Here is a 17,342-nt window from a genome sequence, read left to right on the forward strand (position 1 = left end):
ATTTAAGGTGTTTCAGGACACTGTCATGTTTCAGGATACTTCTTGGTTAGCACTGCTGTGGCTCTTGGAATAGTTCTGCAAACCACACTTTAAGTCTGAATATATCTCCTCTAAAACCAAGCAGCCACGTGACGTCTGTGATGGAGACATGGGGACTGGATATGAATACAATGTGAAGACCTTTCAATGACCAAAGCCATGCTGTGGAATTGGCTTCTTCTTAAAATGTCTGCAGCAGTTTTCCCAAAACAAACCCCTATGCATGTTTGTGTCTACCGGCTAAGCCCTAAACAAACTGTCATTATCACTGCTAACATGAAGCAAGGAAAATCATGTCATTAATTAAAGGGGTTTCCTCTAATGAAATAACGACAGAAATTGACTGCGCCTCGTCACTGATCACATTATTTCACACATTCCTCCCATAATGGTTGTTATGTTGGGTTTTCTGCTGACGGTGGTGAGAAATACAACGTAAGCATGAATGTACAAATGCATTGATTATTTTTGTGAGTTTGAAGAAGTTGCTACTTTTCCTGCTGGAGGAACACTGATAATGTAGCAGCTTCAGTACTGTGCACCATGGAAACCAATGTAATTATTGTCTAGACGTATTAATTGTTAGTAAGACTGTTAATAAAGTTAATAATTTTTCAAGTCAGGAATGCAGGAACAATTAAAACGATATCACCAGTCTTATATGGGCCTCAGGGTGTAATTCTGTACAAATACCACAACTATAAGGCAGATCAATAAAGGTTTATACAAAAACATTGAATGGTTATAAGAAAAAGTAATATATGTATATATATGCACCAGTTCATAAAAAATATATAGGTAGGAAAAAAGTTCTGTAGTATGTGCAATGCAAATGCATGTTAGTGCTCGATTTTTCCTGTCAACTACCCCACTGCATGGAGTTTCTAAACAGTTGCAATGTAAATATTTAATTTCAGGATCTGGGGAACATACCCCTAATTTAACAGTTTTTTTTCTACGGAAATCTTTCAACTTCTTGAAAGTTCTCTGAAAATGTAAAATATTGATGTAGTTTTCCCAATATTTCTGAGATTGGTTTGTCATACATTTAAATCAGTCTTCTAAATAGTTGTGTGGAATTCCAAAATTTGTACATGACTCACACTTACAGGTCAAAACTGACTGATCTGTCTGTGTTACCAAATGTGGGATGATTCAATTGCTGTTATTATTATGAAGCTCCGTTGTATATAATTGTTTATCTCCTACTGGAAAATTCCACATGATGTTCAGCTTTTACTGTTTTAAGGCCTATGAGGCAGATCATCAGGCCTTGTACTGTTGACAGAAGCTGATTATCCCCCAGAATGCTGTAAAGAGTCGTTTGAGTTAATCAGCCTTGGTCCAAGAATTTTGAGTCTTCCGTAAGCTTTTTCGTGGGTGGTGTGTTGTCGCATCATTTTGCTTTTATAACCTAAAAGCCAGTTCTGTCTTTGAGATAACAGTTGTCTTTGTCAGTGTTGTAGATCTTATGCACTGACAACAATGCATAAGATCTACATGAACAGTTTGCAGGGCTTTTTCCAAAAGCTGTCATTACACTTCCTTACTTTTTATGTTCCCACTGATAAAAGACATCCTCCAAAGTACTTACACACATATATATATAATTTACAGTGGCTTCGATTTGTATGCATCCTCCCCTATGACACACTAAGCCCACGTATGTTTGGCTTAGAAAAACACTTTGTCCTGGTAATATTATTTCCTTCTGTGGAAGAGGACTTTGCTCTGCTGCTCTCTGTGTTTGCTCCCGTCAGTGGCGCGGAATGTTTACCTTACTGTGATTAGGAATTATTAAGATGAACTCTAATGTGCCTGTTTTAATCCTTCTGAGCCCCCCAAAAATCATCTGAAAAACTAATTTCAAAACTCACTCACCGTGGCAGAGCAGAAATTTATTATTGTTGGATAAGACACTGAAAGTGCCTTTAAAAATAAACAGCATCCAAGAGTGAGGTGCTTAAAGTAACGCTTTGTTTAGCTGATTGTTTCTAAGAGTGTGGTTAAAATATGACAAATATGTGTGAAAACCTGGGTTTGTTTTTTTTATGATCAGATGATTGTCCCAGCCTCTAGCTGAGCTGCACAACCAAGGTTGTCACACAGGTTTTCCTTCACGCCCACAGACGCATGCTTGAAATAAACAGCAGGGCGTGGAAACTACCCTGCCTTCTTTTTTTCTTTTAATCATACTTTACCCAGCTCCTTCACTCAGTCTGTTGGTCCGCTGTAGAAGTGTGTGTGTATGTGTGTGTGTTTGCCGTCGCCTCATCGGCTTCAGGTGTGTGTACGCATCAGTGATCCAGCGCACTAAGGATGGCGGAGGAGTCTGTTCCAGAGGGTCCCAACCTGAAGGAGCTGAGCGAGGAGGAACTCTGGGAGCTGATCAATGACAACCGTCACCGGATCTCCCTCGGGGTCCGACCGTGCATCTTGTTCCCCTATCTGAGGCAGGTCAAGGTTCTCACAGAGGTGGACGAAGACGAGATCCTTTCCCGTCACAACCTGACTAACCGCTGCATGAGAACAAGTAAGCTTCCTGACTAGACTTTCTGTTTTAGGTCTGACTGTTTTAAGAACGTTAGATCTGCTCAAGCTGATAAGAATTTCTAGAGGTTTCTGCAGCTTCTTATTGTAACGTTATGGGTTCTGATTTGTCCTCTTTTTTGTGTTTTTGAATACGCCAATCAAAGGTATGCCTATTGTTTACATTTTTTCCCCTCTAAATATGTCAAACAAAGTTTATCAGGTAAAGCTGACCTGAGTAAACACACAGAGCCAGTTTCAAATGGTCTTTTAATTCATCAAAAGGAGAAGCTATTCAGACCAACCTGACCCTGTGTAAAAAGTAATTGTCATCCAAATCTAATAACTAACTGTGCCACCTTAGGTAACAGCAGCAGCTTCCACCAAGCATGCAGGATAACTGGTAATGCTTTACATAACTGTGGGGGAATTTTGGCCTAGTCTTTGTTGCAGAATTGTTTATATTGAGCAACACTGGAGATTTTTTAACCATGAATATGTAAGGTGATACCACAGCATCTGAATTAAATTTAAGTGTGTAGTTTGACAAGCCCTCCAAACCCATCCATTGTTTTACGTTCAGAGATAAACTTGTACTTCAACTCATGGTTGAACATCCCTCTTCCTTTAAGTTTTCTAACACATTAAGCAATATTTAGCGCTTTTACTGGTAATGTCAAAGGTTTCTGACTTTGTAAATGAACAAAATTTTACTTTCAAAAGTTGCTTGAATGCCTTGTCCAGACATGTCAGTATTTTTTTATTTAAGAATCGAACAAGGTGAACAGCAATGAACATATGTAAAACTGATTTCTGGTGGATTAAAAAAAACTGGGTTTTTGCGTTCTTTCCAAATAAAACGTTACACTTTTCGCATGAAGCTGAATCTGAGACAAAAAGAGATTAATTGTGTCACCTCTTAGGCTACATGTTGGATCTGCTGAGGACCCAGGGAAGAAACGGAGCTATAGCTCTGCTAGAGGGGCTGATGATTCATTATCCAGTTCTCTACACCCATGTTACGGGACGTAAGCCCAGCACAGAGCCCTCGAGATTCAGCGGTAAGTGTCCTAAAACATCTCCTGCTCTTCCAAAGGGTGTCTTTGTCTCCTACAGCTCACCTGCATTTTCCTCATCTCAGGTCTGATCAAGTACTCAGAGCTGACCGAGTACCTCATCAGAGCTGTAACAGGGATGCAGACGGAGTTGCAGGAGGCCCGCAACGAGGCCGGCAAGATGAGCACCCGCTGCTCCTCCCTGGAGTCGGAGGTCAGCCAGCTGATGGAGCAGGAAGAGAAGTGCAGCCACCTTCAGGCTGAAAACGAACGCTTGCAGAGACACCTGAGTTCTCTGCAGCGGGAAGTCACCAAGCTGAAGGACGAGAAGTGCGACTTGTACATCCGCTACACCGCAAGCATTGAGGAGAAATCGGCTATAAACGGGCGGCTGCATGACCTGAACCTGCAGGTGAGTTGATGCCTTAAAATTTCTCTTTGTGTTTAAATATTTTTTTTTCTCCTAAAAAATAGAAGCAGCCTCCAATGTTTATTTTAGGTTATCATTCCTTGTTCCTTCTAAGAGTCTCAATGTCTCTTATTGCTAATCCAGGGAAAGCATGATTAATGTTAATATCATAAAAATTTTTACTAAAAGTACCAAAAAGAAGACTCAGAAGAAATAATGAATGAGATAATTTTGAATTCCACCTCAGTTCCTATGTAGTTAAACAACAACGTGTTTCTTCCTAGAAGACAGTGAAGGTGAATATAAAGGGGAGTGTCTAAAAACTGGTTGTACTTCTGAGGTTTTTTCATTAAGGAGGAAGAACATTTTTTTAAAAACTCCTTGGAGAATGTGATTAAATCTTAACCAAGAATTCCCTGCGTTACATAGTAAAATGCTGGCATGCTGTCTGTGGTAGTTAATATCTTTTCCCAAAGAAAACATCATAAGAATTTGTTTTCTCTGGTTTACAAATGACCGTTTTAATGAAGCACATAAAGTATTACGGTTTAAACTGTGAAGGTCCGATTCATGACAACGGCGTGGATTCATTCAGTCTTTTACTAATCTCACAATATTTTCTGCTGTCTCCTAACAATCTGAAATGACAATATTTTATGTTATGAACAATGTTCTTAACATAACATTAAATGCAGCATTGTTGCAACCTCTTTGTTGAATTACTCAAGGTCCGTTTAAAAAAAAAAGTTTATTCCTAGACATTACTAAAACAAAATTTAGCTACTAAGCTTAAATTTTAATTATTGTTCATGAGCCTGAAATACTGTTTAAAGATTAGACACATAATGTGAAAATTTGTTATTTGTTCACTTTGTTATTCTTGGATATGTGAAGACAATAAAAAAATGTATCATGTTTGAAACCTTTTTCTATTATTATTATTATTATTATTATTATTATTATTATTATTATTATTATTATTATTATTATTATTATTATTATTATATCTTCACTATCAAAACTTTCTGGATTTTCTTACATCAGAAGTAGGATGATTTGTGGGAAGTATATTTTTTTCCAAATTTTTTTATATTACACTTAGTAATGTCTCTTTAGCAGTTAAATGGTTTACTTAAAAAGGAAATGAGCTAATTATGCTCCATGAGTAGTTTACCTTCTCTTTTTTTCTTTTTTTTTCCATATCCTAATCAGGAACTATGACTACGGGAGCGTCTTTGATGCATTTTTTTTCTGTACCAGGAAACCACACTTTGTCACTGAAGATGGCACTATGAGCAGTCGCTGCTACTATTACCACTATTAATAGTAGAAAGAAATGTTTCTAGGTAAAAGCCGAAGCTCTTTATCTCAGCTTCGACAGAAAACCAGCCACTAAATCCAAAGTTTATGTAACCGGTACTTATTCAACCTGAAGGATTCTACATTATGCCACCAATGTGTCTGCAATGAGGTTATTGAAACAGGCAGGGCTCGTTATGCAGTTGTGTTTCAGAGATGGAACAGCTGCAGTGACCTGCAGATAGGACAGGTGGGTAGAAGGAGCTGTGGTGACTCAGCTCACACTCACCAAAATCCATCATTCTGACAAGAGGTGTTAAAAGAGGAGCAGCTTCACATTTTCTGAGGGATTTTGACCAAAGAATGTCGTAAACTCTTAATGAGGACCACAGCATGTTTTTTGTTTGTTTGCACAATAGCACAACATGTTTTATTCTAAAGCATTTCTAAATGTAAGAAATCTGTGGTGCTACCAACAAACTTTGGATAAGTTCCAAACAAATTTTAAGTATTTCTTTGACTTTTTTTTTAATCATATATTTAAAAAAGAAAAAAAAAAAACTTGGGTCACAAGTAAATAAGTTGTTGCAGTACATCAAACTTAATAAAAAGATAATGACAATGCGGTTGTCCATGCTGTTCATCTTTGGCTTTTAGCTGTTTTTTAGGCATTAAGATTATTTTTGTATTGTTATATTTACAATATTTTTCTACCAGCTCAAAGCTCCTTCTTTTTCTTTGTCTCTGTTTTTCTCTATTTTGTCTTCTTCTTATCTTTTTCTACTTTTGGCCTCTTTTTAACCCTCTTGTCGGGAAATGAAGACTCAAGTGTCTTTTTAATTATCACAATCAACCCAAATGCACATCCACAGTCCTTCTAACCAACATTATGACTGTTGACTACACATTTGTGTACTTTTTTTACTTTTCCATTCTTACCCTTTTATTTAGATCTCTCCTTTTTTAGATCTCTTTTTTTTTAAATCTCTAGTAATTAGGGTTTTTCAAATTTTTTTCTCACTTTGTGTTATCCTTGTTTTATATAAAAACTGCTCTATACATATAAAATGACTGCGTTTATGAATAGAAAGTTAAACATCTTTCTGCAACATCACAGTAGGACTTAGGGGAAGGTTGTACAGAGGACCATGTTTAAAAAAAAAAAGGAGCAAAAATAATTGGCATTCATGTACTGTTGGATCAAACATCTGAATATCAGCTCTTTCTTAAGAGATGGGAATTTATAAAGAAACTTTTTGAGACTTATGTCAAGCTACAAAAACAGACTTCACCATGGCATATGTTTTGTTGCTTTTTTAGGACACAACAGTTCATTATCAAATATATTTGTTGTCTTTGATGGCAGGTGTATCAGCTGCAGACGGACCTGCAGAGCATTCAGATGGAAAATGAGTTCCACAAACAGCGTTCCCTCCGAAGCGTTTCTTCTTCTCAGACCCCGCAGCTGCAAGAGGAGGTCAGAAACCTCTCACTGAATGGTGTCAGAAAGGATCAGCCTCTCCTTACCTCTTCATGATCTTGCCTTGTCTTCCTCTCACCCGTCAGGCTCATAAGGACATCCTGCAACAGGACTTGGCGGAGGCAATCGACAGTCAGGTGGAGCTGGCGGAGCACCTGAAAAGCTACAGAGAAGAGAATGAGAAGCTGCTCCGAGACAAACAGGGGGTGTGTGTGTGTGTGTGTGTGTGTGTGTGCATGTTTGTGCTCTGCCGTCATAACGAATGAGGAAAAAACATGCAAATTCAGCTTAACTGTATTAACAGAAGGTGACCTTTTAAGATTTCCATGCACAAAGTTAACCATGACGTATAAAACTGTTCCTTGATCATAGGAAAATATCCACTACGTTTAGTTTTTTTTTGTGTGTTTTTTTTTTTGTGATTTTTTTTATTAGTTTACATGTTGGACTAGGCACCTTTTAAAAAAAAAAAAAGCCTAGCAGCAGTTTTGCTTCTGACACTGATCATGTTTTTAATTTAGCCAAATGTAATTTTTCAGCTCTTGAATCAGACAGAGGCTCTGAGCCTTCAGGTGCAGCAGCTTTCTCTGGACTGTAAGATGCAGCAGCAGAAGAGCATCGTGGTCCAGAGCCAGATGAAGGAACTTCAGGCAGAGAGGGACCAGGTGGGTACAGTATCCGTTCCCCTCAATCACTACTTTGTATCACCGCTTTTTCAAGTTGTGTGCTTCCGTTTCATATTTTACCTTCAATGTTCAGCTGGAACTCATCCGCCATAATGTTGGTTTTTCTTATCATTTCCTCATTTGAAATGTCTGTTAATTTGCATGAAAACCATGCTTTGTTGCACAAGTTGTTCACATGAGGTCTCCTGGCTGCTATTTATAACACGAGCGCTGTACCAAGAAAAATGCTGACGTATAATCTGCCCCACCTTAGAAAATACCAAGTGTATCAGCCTTATGCAGCTGTTTTTGTTGTCTGTGACAGTGCCTGAGTCTAATGAACTGTGTAATAAACATCCTTTCTTTACTACGTCTTCTAGTTGAATTAAAAATAGCTTTTGAATCCAGGGTTCAAAAAGCCTGTTATCCCCTAAGGAACCCTCCCCATTTAATACTTCACTTATTTTTTTTTATTAAATCTTTATCTATCAGTTAAGAATAATGAGCCTATACTGTATTTGTACTATGGAATGTATCATTAAACATGCTGAAAATGTTCTAATATCAGATCCCGTCTTTAAAAGCTTAAAAACAAAAGTTAAAACTGATTCGTACGATAAAATCTTTAGATGAGTCATTATTTTTCCATTCCACATTTTTGTCATTTGTTGGTAGTTATTTAAAAAAGGAAATGTGACACCGCTTTAACACCAATCTGCATTTCTTTTTTCTCGATGAAAGCCATCGTCAACAATGACGATCCAATCCCTGACTTCCAATATGCATTCCAGGTTTAGTCGGTCTGTAGCCACTTTTCTGTGGTGATCGTCTAGATGAGTCAGGAATCTGGCCTGACTTAGTTAGGAGCCGTAAGGACGCTATTTAGTTTTAACTGAGCACCTTTTGATTAAGTTGAAATCTTCCCCTGTGTGTGCAGGCCTACCAGTCCAGAGACGATGCCCAGGCCATGATCGCCCGCATCCTGGCTGAGAAGGACACACTGAGGAGTCAGCTGGTGGAGCTGCAGGAGGCCGTCTTCACGCTTCAGGCAAAGCGCAGCCCCAGACCCCGCCTGCGGAAATCTGATGTATGTTTGTAACACACAAATGACGGCATTCACACAAAAGTGCAACAGGTGAAGAAGTAACTTTGCTGATGCATTTGGGTTGAAGGTGAAGGAGATCAGCTGGGGGAGCCCAACTTCCAGCTCTGAAGAATGTCCTCTTCTGGTCCGACAGAGACTACGGCGCATGGACGCACTTAACCCCATGTCCCTGAGTTCCTGCACCTCAGAGGTGTGTAACATGTCGCTGTGAGAGATGAGTTTCTATTGAAGAAGATTTTAGTGTTAAGTAATGCTTTAGTAGTCTACACTGCTTTTCAAAACGTTGTACTCCTTAAACCTGATCAGACTTTTTGCATCCTTATGTGATGGCTTGCAATTGTGACGTAGGAGGAAAATAATACACAATTTTATTCTTTTGACTAATAAATTATGAAATAAAAATTATCTAAACTTTGACTGGTCCAGTGGCTACACAGATAAGTAAATATATTCAAAAACTGACCAGCTTTTCAGTCTCTACTGAGGAAAAGCATCCAACAGCATAACATTTCTGCTACCGCCAATATCATCATCATCATGCTCAAGATGCAACGTCATGTTCTGTTAAGCTTAAAATAACTAGTCCACATGACAATGCAACATTCCAAGAGATCTTGAGAAACTTTGAATGAAACCTGTGCTTTTTATTTACTGTATTCATGTTCCTCTTTATCCTTAGTCAGAAGATGCTGTCCCCTCCAGCATCCGATCCAAAGGCGTCGAACCACCCAGTCCGGAGTCTTTCCGTAGAAGACAAGAAGTTTTTTTTGAAGAGAGCAGGTGTGTGTGTGTGCGTATGTGCGGGTGCTATTGTGTATGTACATGTACAGTGAATTTGTTCTAGTCCATAAGGTCTTTGGTGATGGTGGGAGTGGGTGTCACCTTACATACTAAGGAAAAAGGAACATTAGAATTCTGTCCTCTGCATTAATTATTTTCTGCTGTTGTAAGATGACTTTCAGGTGAATTATTAATTCACAGGAATGTGAGGTTCAATGTCATGCGTCCGTGGAGGCAGGCGACAGGTGTTGAGCTGTTTGTCTGTACTCTTAACCCCTTTTCTTTTTATTACTTTTGTTCCCGCAGCCTAAAGGAATGTTCCGTCTTAAGTGTTGTTAGAAGTTTTAGCTTTGTCACCCGAAGACTATAATTATTTGCTCCCCAGAAAACCAGTTAGTGCAGTTGCATGATTTAATCTCAGCTATTTGTGGAAAGTCTTCGGGACATCTGTGTCTCAGCATATTTCCAAAGTTCATTCTAGTTTGTTCTGTCTTCTCACGTAGTTTGGAAACAGCAAACACCGACTCTGTGCTGGACGACTTTGTGTTACTTTCTGATGGTATGTAGAGGCAAAAGCTGTCCCACAGTGAGCTGTCCTCAGTGTCTGGGCTTTTGCTGTTCAGTTGAAATACCTTTACTACTTATTGTTTTAATCTGAACCTTTGTCAGCACTGAAAGGTGATACATTAACTCTGGCATATTATCGGGGAAAGCAGCCCTGGTGCCAGATCATCTCACAGCTTCTCTTTTGTTCAGCAGGGAGTGAAGATGAGCAGAAACCAAGACCTTCCTCCTCTCGTGGCTCCAACTCTGTCTGGTGAGGATGAAAAAGGACCTGGGATTTATAAAGTACAGGCTAAATATGTAAATAGTGTCACTTGAAGATGAATGCCGGTGATAAATGGCATTCTGTAAACAATATCTTGTCAATTAAAAAAAAAAAAAACAGGCCTGTAAACCTCTATGAACAGATTTAATAAACAGATACAGTCTTAACCCTCCTGTTGTCCTCGGGTCAAAGTGACAGAGATTTGTATGTGTTTTCCCTATACACAGAAAATGAGGACAACAGGAAGGTTTTAATCAACTATCTGAATTTGTGCAATGCATTCTGAGAACCGGTTGTATTTTTAAAATAACTGACACCGAATCTCCTACTTCCTCATTTCTCTGCCAAGTCTCAGCTAATCAGGGTGCCTTAAGTTGTCTTAAAATGTATTTTAAACATATCGTTTCAAAGATTTCTCAATATTTGGAGTGAAATGCTAGAAATCAACCCCAATTTTCTCTCTTCTCCTCAGCGTCTCAAAATCTTCAGCCCCTCCCTTCCTGGTGCGTTCTCGTCCGAAAGCCATCCGCGTCAACGGCCGTGTCCTCAGCCTCTCCCTCCAGTGCGAGGCACTGCTAAGCCAGCTCTCGGTCGTGGGAGGAAACAAGTCTGGAGTGTTTGTGCACCAGGTGACTGAGGGCAGCGCCGCCCATGCTGTCGGCATCAGCCCCGGGGCGCAGATTGTGGAGGTGAGTGTACTGAGAAAGAAGGTGAGGCTTTCCTGTAATGAATAATGCAAGTCTTATACAGCTGTCGTTCTGCAGGTCAGGTATGAGCAAAACAGCAGGGCTCTGAGGATGGTGTTGGAGGACTCCACTCTGGAAGAAGCTACATGGGCTCTGGGCCAGGTTACGGGCTTCTGTCAGCTGTCCCTCCGCCCCAGGCAAAACGGTAAACCTTGCAGCGCTAAAAAGACTAAAGGACCTCGTCGGTGCTGCTACTGTGCATTTTGTATTTTCTTTTTCTAAGTCAGTAGGCAATAATGGTTCCAGCTGAGGTGAAGTAATCAGGAAGCAGATGTTTTTTGTGTTTTTTTGCGATTGTAAAATTAGATAACGGCTCATTTGTCATATGGAGAGATGATATCAAAATGTTACCTGTATTTAAATACTTTTCTCATCCACTAGAGGATTCTGACTCATATCAGAGTAGAGTAATTAAATCATGGAGTTATAAACAAATAGTCCAGCTAATAGTAATAGCTTTCAGACATTTGCAACACTTACCTTAATCAGCAAAAACAAAAAAGTGCAGTGGATTTCCAGACAGCTATTCAATTCATCCACAGTCCTTTCAGCCTTTTAGTGCTGAATCTTCAATGAATTTACAATTATGATCAACCATATTGTACATCACAGGTTCATTCTTGACTAGCAGGCTTGTTTCAGCTCATAAGGAGTTGGTGCACTCAGTTGATGCAAAGTCTACTGCTACTGAACCCTATGGACGCCAGAGATGCGATAGTTTGCCAAAAGTGCCAATTCATCCTTCTGAAACAATTCATTCATGTTTTCCACTCACCTTCATGGCCATGGGCATCTAAGCTAGCTGGACTCCTCTGTTGGAGAATGCCAACTACATCTACGAGAGCACAAAACAAATAACAAACATCCTCAGCATCGTCTGTAGGAGACGACTGGTGATGACGATGTTGCAGCACATTTACTGTCGCTGTCCTCCTGCGCAGACTACGAGGCGCTGCTGCAGCAGCTGCAGAACAGCACAATGTCGTCGGGAGACTCCTTTTACATTCGGGTCAACTTATCCCTTCCCGCCGGTGCCAGCGGGACCTTGGCCGTGTCGTGCAACGACATCCTACATGTGACAAACACGAGACCTGCCGGCACCGAGGATCTGTGGCAAGCAAGCCAAGTTCACCCGTGCCAGCTGCTCGACCTGCAGAGTGGAACAGTACCCAATTATTACAGGTTGGTGCTCTGCTGTGAGCCGGTAGCAGATCCTAACAGGTCGAGATGACAACGGATTTTCTTCTGTGTTTTCAGGGCCCAGAGACTTTTGATTCAAACAATTGAAGATATGAGCTTTCAGACAAAGAATTGCCAGAAGGTATTTAAAAAAAATTAAATAAATTAAGCAATATGACTAATAAAGCGTTCAGGGCCCAAAGTTAATTATGGAAAAACTGTCATCATTCCAGGCTGGACGAGAAAACACCAGGAGTGAACAGAAGGCAGTGAGGATTGTCAGCACCGGGCGCCAAGGAAGGAACCCTCTGTGGGTCAGTGTGGATGAAGAAAACACAAACGGCTCCGAGTCAGGTACAGCGAGCTGCAGCAGCACCATCACAGATGCAAACTGTTACTGCTATTTTGGTGCTGCAGTGTTCACAGTTTTCAATGAACGTTGCACGTTTGCCTGTGTTTTTCCACTTCTCAAGGTTCTCCGGTGCCACCCAAAACCTGTGTAACTCTCATGCCCTACACCCTTGTTACTCCTCACTTCCCACCAGTCTGCAGGCCTATCCTGCTGCTGCCAACGATACTGGGACGCATGCTGGACAAGAAGCTGGCCAGCTGGCAGGGCTTTCAACTCTGTGAGCCTGGTAAGAAACGCTGCATCGTTATCGCCTCGCATACCCATCTCTGTCGATGCAGTTGTAGGAAAACATGTTATAACATGGTAATACTTTGACACAGAAAAATGTTTGTCATTTGAATTTTTTTTATTTTTTTTACATCTTGTCATTTTATAATCTTAAATCTCAATGTATTATATTGGCATTTTGTGTGATACGTCAACACAAAATGTGCTTCTGTGAAGTGGAAGGAAAATGATATGCAATTTTTTGTTTCACAAAAATGTGAAAAGTGGAGAGTTAATTTCTACTCGGCCCTCCTGAATCGGTGCCTGGTTTGAAGTGACAATTCTTTGGGAGAATGATTTTGTCAGTTTTGCACATCTACAAATGTTTTGCTCACTCTTGCTAAAAGAGCTCAAGATCAGTGCTGTCCTCCTGTGAACCCAAATCCAGAACAGCTGGATTTGTACTCAATTAAATCCCACACTAGTCGACTGTGTCAACCACTTAGATGACTTCTGAAGGCATTTAGGAATATCAGAGTAAGGAGGGCTGAAACGCACACCACAATTTTCTAGAACCCTGTATCATTTTCTTCCCACTACACAATCATGCAACACTTTATGTGTCTAATCGTATTAAAGCACACCGAAGTTTGTGGCTGTAACGTGACAAAGAGTGAAGAAGCTTACAGGGCACAAATCCATTTGCAACACACCTTATGTTCAGTAGACATACAGTAACACGTTTTATTGGTGAGATTACTGATTCTACTTCCGATTTTACACCGAAATGATGGTGTGTCTGACTAGCTGTGTAAACAATCTGTTCTCTTACTGGGCAGAGGTAAACATTTTATTGTGTTTATCCGTAGCTGTAATCCAGGAAGGAAATAAACGCTGTAGGTAAATATTTCTAAAAAAAGAAAAAAATCTGCAGCAGCTATAAATAGTCAGTGTGTGCCAATGTTCCCTGCAGTCAGTGGGGTAAATTAAATGTTTGTTGATCTTTGCGGGAAAGTTTGATCATTACAATAACAAAGAACAAGAACATTTAGCGGAAAACATGGGGAAATTAAATATTTATTGCTCAGGTTTAACGGATGTAATGTGTGAGTCAATGTGATCTGTCGCTGTCCCTGCAGAGACGTTGACCTCTAGTGAACATGCTGCTCGGCTCCAGAGGTCTGAGGTTCTGGAGGAAGTGGAGCCTGGTGGAAACCAGTGCTACACTCTTCAAAGTGTTGAGAAAGTCGTGAAAAAGGTCAGAACACACTCATTTTTAGCATGTGTATTTAGGCCCTCTGTATGTAAACCTGTTAACAAAATCTTTTTTTAAATCACACATTTATGTTTTACTTTGTTTTATTCCTCTTAGACTGAGTTAAGGTATGTACTGTATGTATGCAAATCTCCAAATTGCAAATTGTTGTGGTTTTGAGACTAAAACTACCAGACAAACCAGCACAAGCAGACAGTCATTTTTAATTATAAGGAACTCATTTCAGAGTGACAATCTTTCTGATTTAACGGCATATTTTGCCATCCCCCTCCTTCTCTCAGGGCCTTCACTGTTTGCTGCCGTTAGGCCTGGACTGTGTGCGTCGGCTGCACCGCTCCGAGATCTTTCCAGTTATCATCTTTATTGGCGTATCTGCACGCAACGCACGAAAACTTAAGTATGTTTGGTTTGTTTTGTTTCTTTCACAGAAGCCTCTGAGTTCTTAAGTACTACATGTACAGGGGCTAGAAATGTCAAACCCCTTGAACTTTTCCAGAAACTACCTTATATGGATCCTACACCATGTCCACAGTGAGTCATAGGGTTGCTATCTTGAGGGTTGAGGAAACCAGTCGGTGTTGATTGGAAGATGTATGAAGCTACATGCAGTATATCCTGGATGAAAACATATCAGAGACTGCAAAATATTTCATTCTCCTCTTCCAACGGGACAAAGACCCCTACACTACCACACAGTATAATTGACATTTGAGTATTTATACAATAAACCGCCTACGATTTCTTGAACGGTAACAGAACTACCATGTTTTAGCTCAAACGCTGCAGTAAGGACCTCCAGTGAAGGGATTTTACATGTCACTCGGTCTGAAGTCAATGCTCCTTTTTCATTTTCCGTTTTGCAGGTCAAAGCTGCAGCGTGGCGGCCAGACGGAGGAACAGCTGCTTGCATGTTCAAAGAGCGAGGAGCCACTGTTGGACAAGCTGCCGTGCCTGTATCACAGCATGGCTCCGGACTCCTGGTGTGACCAGAACTCCCTGCTGACCAGCCTCCGCACCGTCATCTGGGAGGAGCAGAGGAAGGTGGTCTGGGTGGAGCCGGACCTGTGGTGAAGATAGGAAGGAAAATGGAGATAATGTTATATATATGTATATAAGATGAATAAGCTTTACAAGAGATATATTTTTGTAAACTTGAGTATGTATCCATGATACTTGTGAGTGTATAAAGTCCTGCAGGAATGCCCTGTATAAGCTCAATAATATCTTCCATTTTAGGTACTTGTTTATAACAAGCATTTGTAAAAACGAGAAATTGTATCTCCACGTTTGTTGTAGGTCAGTTCTTGTTATGAGGGATTGCATCTATCGTAGATCTCTTTTAAGCCACTACATCTAACCACTACTCTTTTTTAAATGTCGCCTAGAGGGCATTTTTATCTCACTGTGTTTTTTATTTCCCTCTTGTTAAATAAAAGGTTATTGTTGCACATTTAATACGTATCACAGATGTCTCTGGAAGTTTAGTTTCTGTAAATCGTCCACACATTGTCACCGACTCTGAAATAAGCCTGGAGTTTGTGCCACTCAAAGCTAAACACTGAACTCAGAAAATATGTTGAACCCACTTCCTCATAGCTTCTTTTCTCTTTCCTTTTTACGTCAGGAAATACGATAGAGTGTTTTTGACTCAGTTTGACGCAATCACTTTAAAAAAAACAAAAAAATAAAAACTACCCCCTTTGTTCTCTCAGCAACCGTGCCAAACCTGAGCATGATTTGTACGTGTGTCACTCTTCTCTGAAGCCAGCCTCTTTGAAAAGGTTATATTCATCTGTTTTTCCTCCTCCTGTCTTTTCTTTTCCTGCCAGAGTTTCATTCACACTGAAAGTGTTTATAAAAATGGTATCGCTCTAAATTTCTTTGAAATTTGAAATTTAGGGAAAATGCCTCAAAATTTGCTGTATTTTTTTTAAAATGTTGATTGCCAGATCTTTTAGGCTAAAATGTAAGGTTTCTTTAATTTTGTGAAGGATTAAGATTTTTACAGGTCCATGCCATCTTATGTATTTTCATACTGAATTCAGCCATTTAGCTTTAGCATAAAGTTTAGATATAAATGAGAGCTTTTTAAGAGGCAGATCAACCTGCTTTAATCCAAATTAACAAAGAGCAGCAAATTAACAGGAATACTGTCTCTATTACCTAGCTGTTTCTTTTTTTAAATTAAAATAAATTATCTTGGAACCATTTCGTAACATAGCAGCGTGATATGCTTGTAAACAAGTGAACTGAAATGAACACAGTTCTACAAAAACAAGATCAATACATATGTTGGTCATTTCAATTCTGTTATATCCAGTTCAGTTTATTTGCACTATTAACCACAACCAAATTATATCTTTGACATAATAATGTTTAACATAATAAACATGTCCATGTCTAATTAAAGGATTATAGTCACAACAATCACTTTCACATTCAATTCAATAACAAAGACTTAAATCTGCTCTAATTAAAATGCAGTGTGTATGCCTCCATGGGTTTAATATAAAATAAACACTAAACACATTGTTTAACATAAGTGGAGTTTTATTTGAAGGCGATACAAAGTTGGAATCTGGAGCCCACTGTGGTTGGAAATCATTGAAAATTCAAACTAACATGATAATGGCTCATTCATATTGTAATGTTAGAAGTGATTAAAAAAACAGCACTTAAAAGTGGCTGAAAGTAGATTAATGCTGTTGTTTTTGTCACAATTCTCACACAAGTGCAGGAATCACAGATGAGATCCGGAAACTCCGTAACTGAGTCAAATAGGTTAATGTATACCTAGAACAAACCCTGTGAGGCTACAAGTTCAGTAAGATTTGATTTTACAACTTAAGGATGAAGAATACAAAACATTAAAAATAGACCAAAATATCTGACATTCACACGTTGTTGGTGTTACAAAAATTAGAGATAGTGCCATAGTATTGTTGTCCCGATATAAAATAGACTAATTTAAAGAATAACCAAATGCTACACACCCTAACATGAAGAATACAGAATAACGTGCTGCTCTGCTGTGGATTTTTTTTCATTCTTATTTTAGCATCTATCTGTTGCTAAAAATACCAGTCAGTAATTTTAATATGTTCCGTGTTCAAGCAAGGCAACGCCTTGTTACTGAAAATATGCTATAGAAATAAAATTACCTTACCTTACCCTACCTTTCCGTGTAAAGGTATTTTCTTAACATTTTTTCTTTAAACAGGTGAAATCTATGTAGTTTATGATGTTTTAATCCAGCGCATGCGCATAAGAATGATAACGGCACTTCTCGCTGCATAGCCACAAGAGGGCGCACAATATAAATATCGCTGAGA

At 39.4% G+C, this 17,342-nt stretch overlaps 1 protein-coding gene across 2 annotated transcripts; it reads left to right on the top strand.

The window, feature by feature from the left end:
* The first annotated feature begins 9 nt into the window (after positions 1-9).
* Positions 10-15,465, top strand: card14 (caspase recruitment domain family, member 14). 2 transcript variants are annotated; one of them, XM_008407198.3, is made up of 20 exons: positions 10-2,572; positions 3,492-3,629; positions 3,710-4,035; positions 6,698-6,808; positions 6,898-7,017; positions 7,351-7,476; positions 8,414-8,563; positions 8,649-8,771; positions 9,261-9,361; positions 9,865-9,920; positions 10,118-10,178; positions 10,663-10,879; positions 10,955-11,081; positions 11,878-12,118; positions 12,194-12,257; positions 12,349-12,469; positions 12,589-12,753; positions 13,874-13,992; positions 14,292-14,407; positions 14,874-15,465. In XM_008407198.3, exons 1-20 carry the CDS (start codon positions 2,359-2,361, stop codon positions 15,079-15,081), a joined length of 2,904 nt encoding a protein of 967 aa, XP_008405420.1. In that variant the 5' UTR covers positions 10-2,358; the 3' UTR covers positions 15,082-15,465. The 2 variants fall into 2 exon arrangements, with proteins under 2 accessions (XP_008405420.1, XP_008405428.1); XM_008407206.3 differs by having other exon boundaries at positions 10,121-10,178.
* The last annotated feature ends 1,877 nt before the right edge of the window (positions 15,466-17,342 follow it).

Source organism: Poecilia reticulata, chromosome 1, assembly GCF_904066995.2.
Source record: "Poecilia reticulata chromosome 1, P_reticulata-male-v2, whole genome shotgun sequence".
Classification (NCBI taxonomy): Eukaryota; Metazoa; Chordata; class Actinopteri; order Cyprinodontiformes; family Poeciliidae; genus Poecilia; species Poecilia reticulata.

Bases quoted from the DNA above. Each gene is read 5' to 3' on its own strand.
- card14 (XM_008407198.3), top strand. From the start codon at position 2,359: ATGGCGGAGGAGTCTGTTCCAGAGGGTCCCAACCTGAAGGAGCTGAGC. The intron at 11,082-11,877 runs GTAAACCTTGCA...CCTCCTGCGCAG, and splicing joins CCTCCGCCCCAGGCAAAACG to ACTACGAGGCGCTGCTGCAG. The intron at 13,993-14,291 runs GTCAGAACACAC...TCCTTCTCTCAG, and splicing joins TTGAGAAAGTCGTGAAAAAG to GGCCTTCACTGTTTGCTGCC.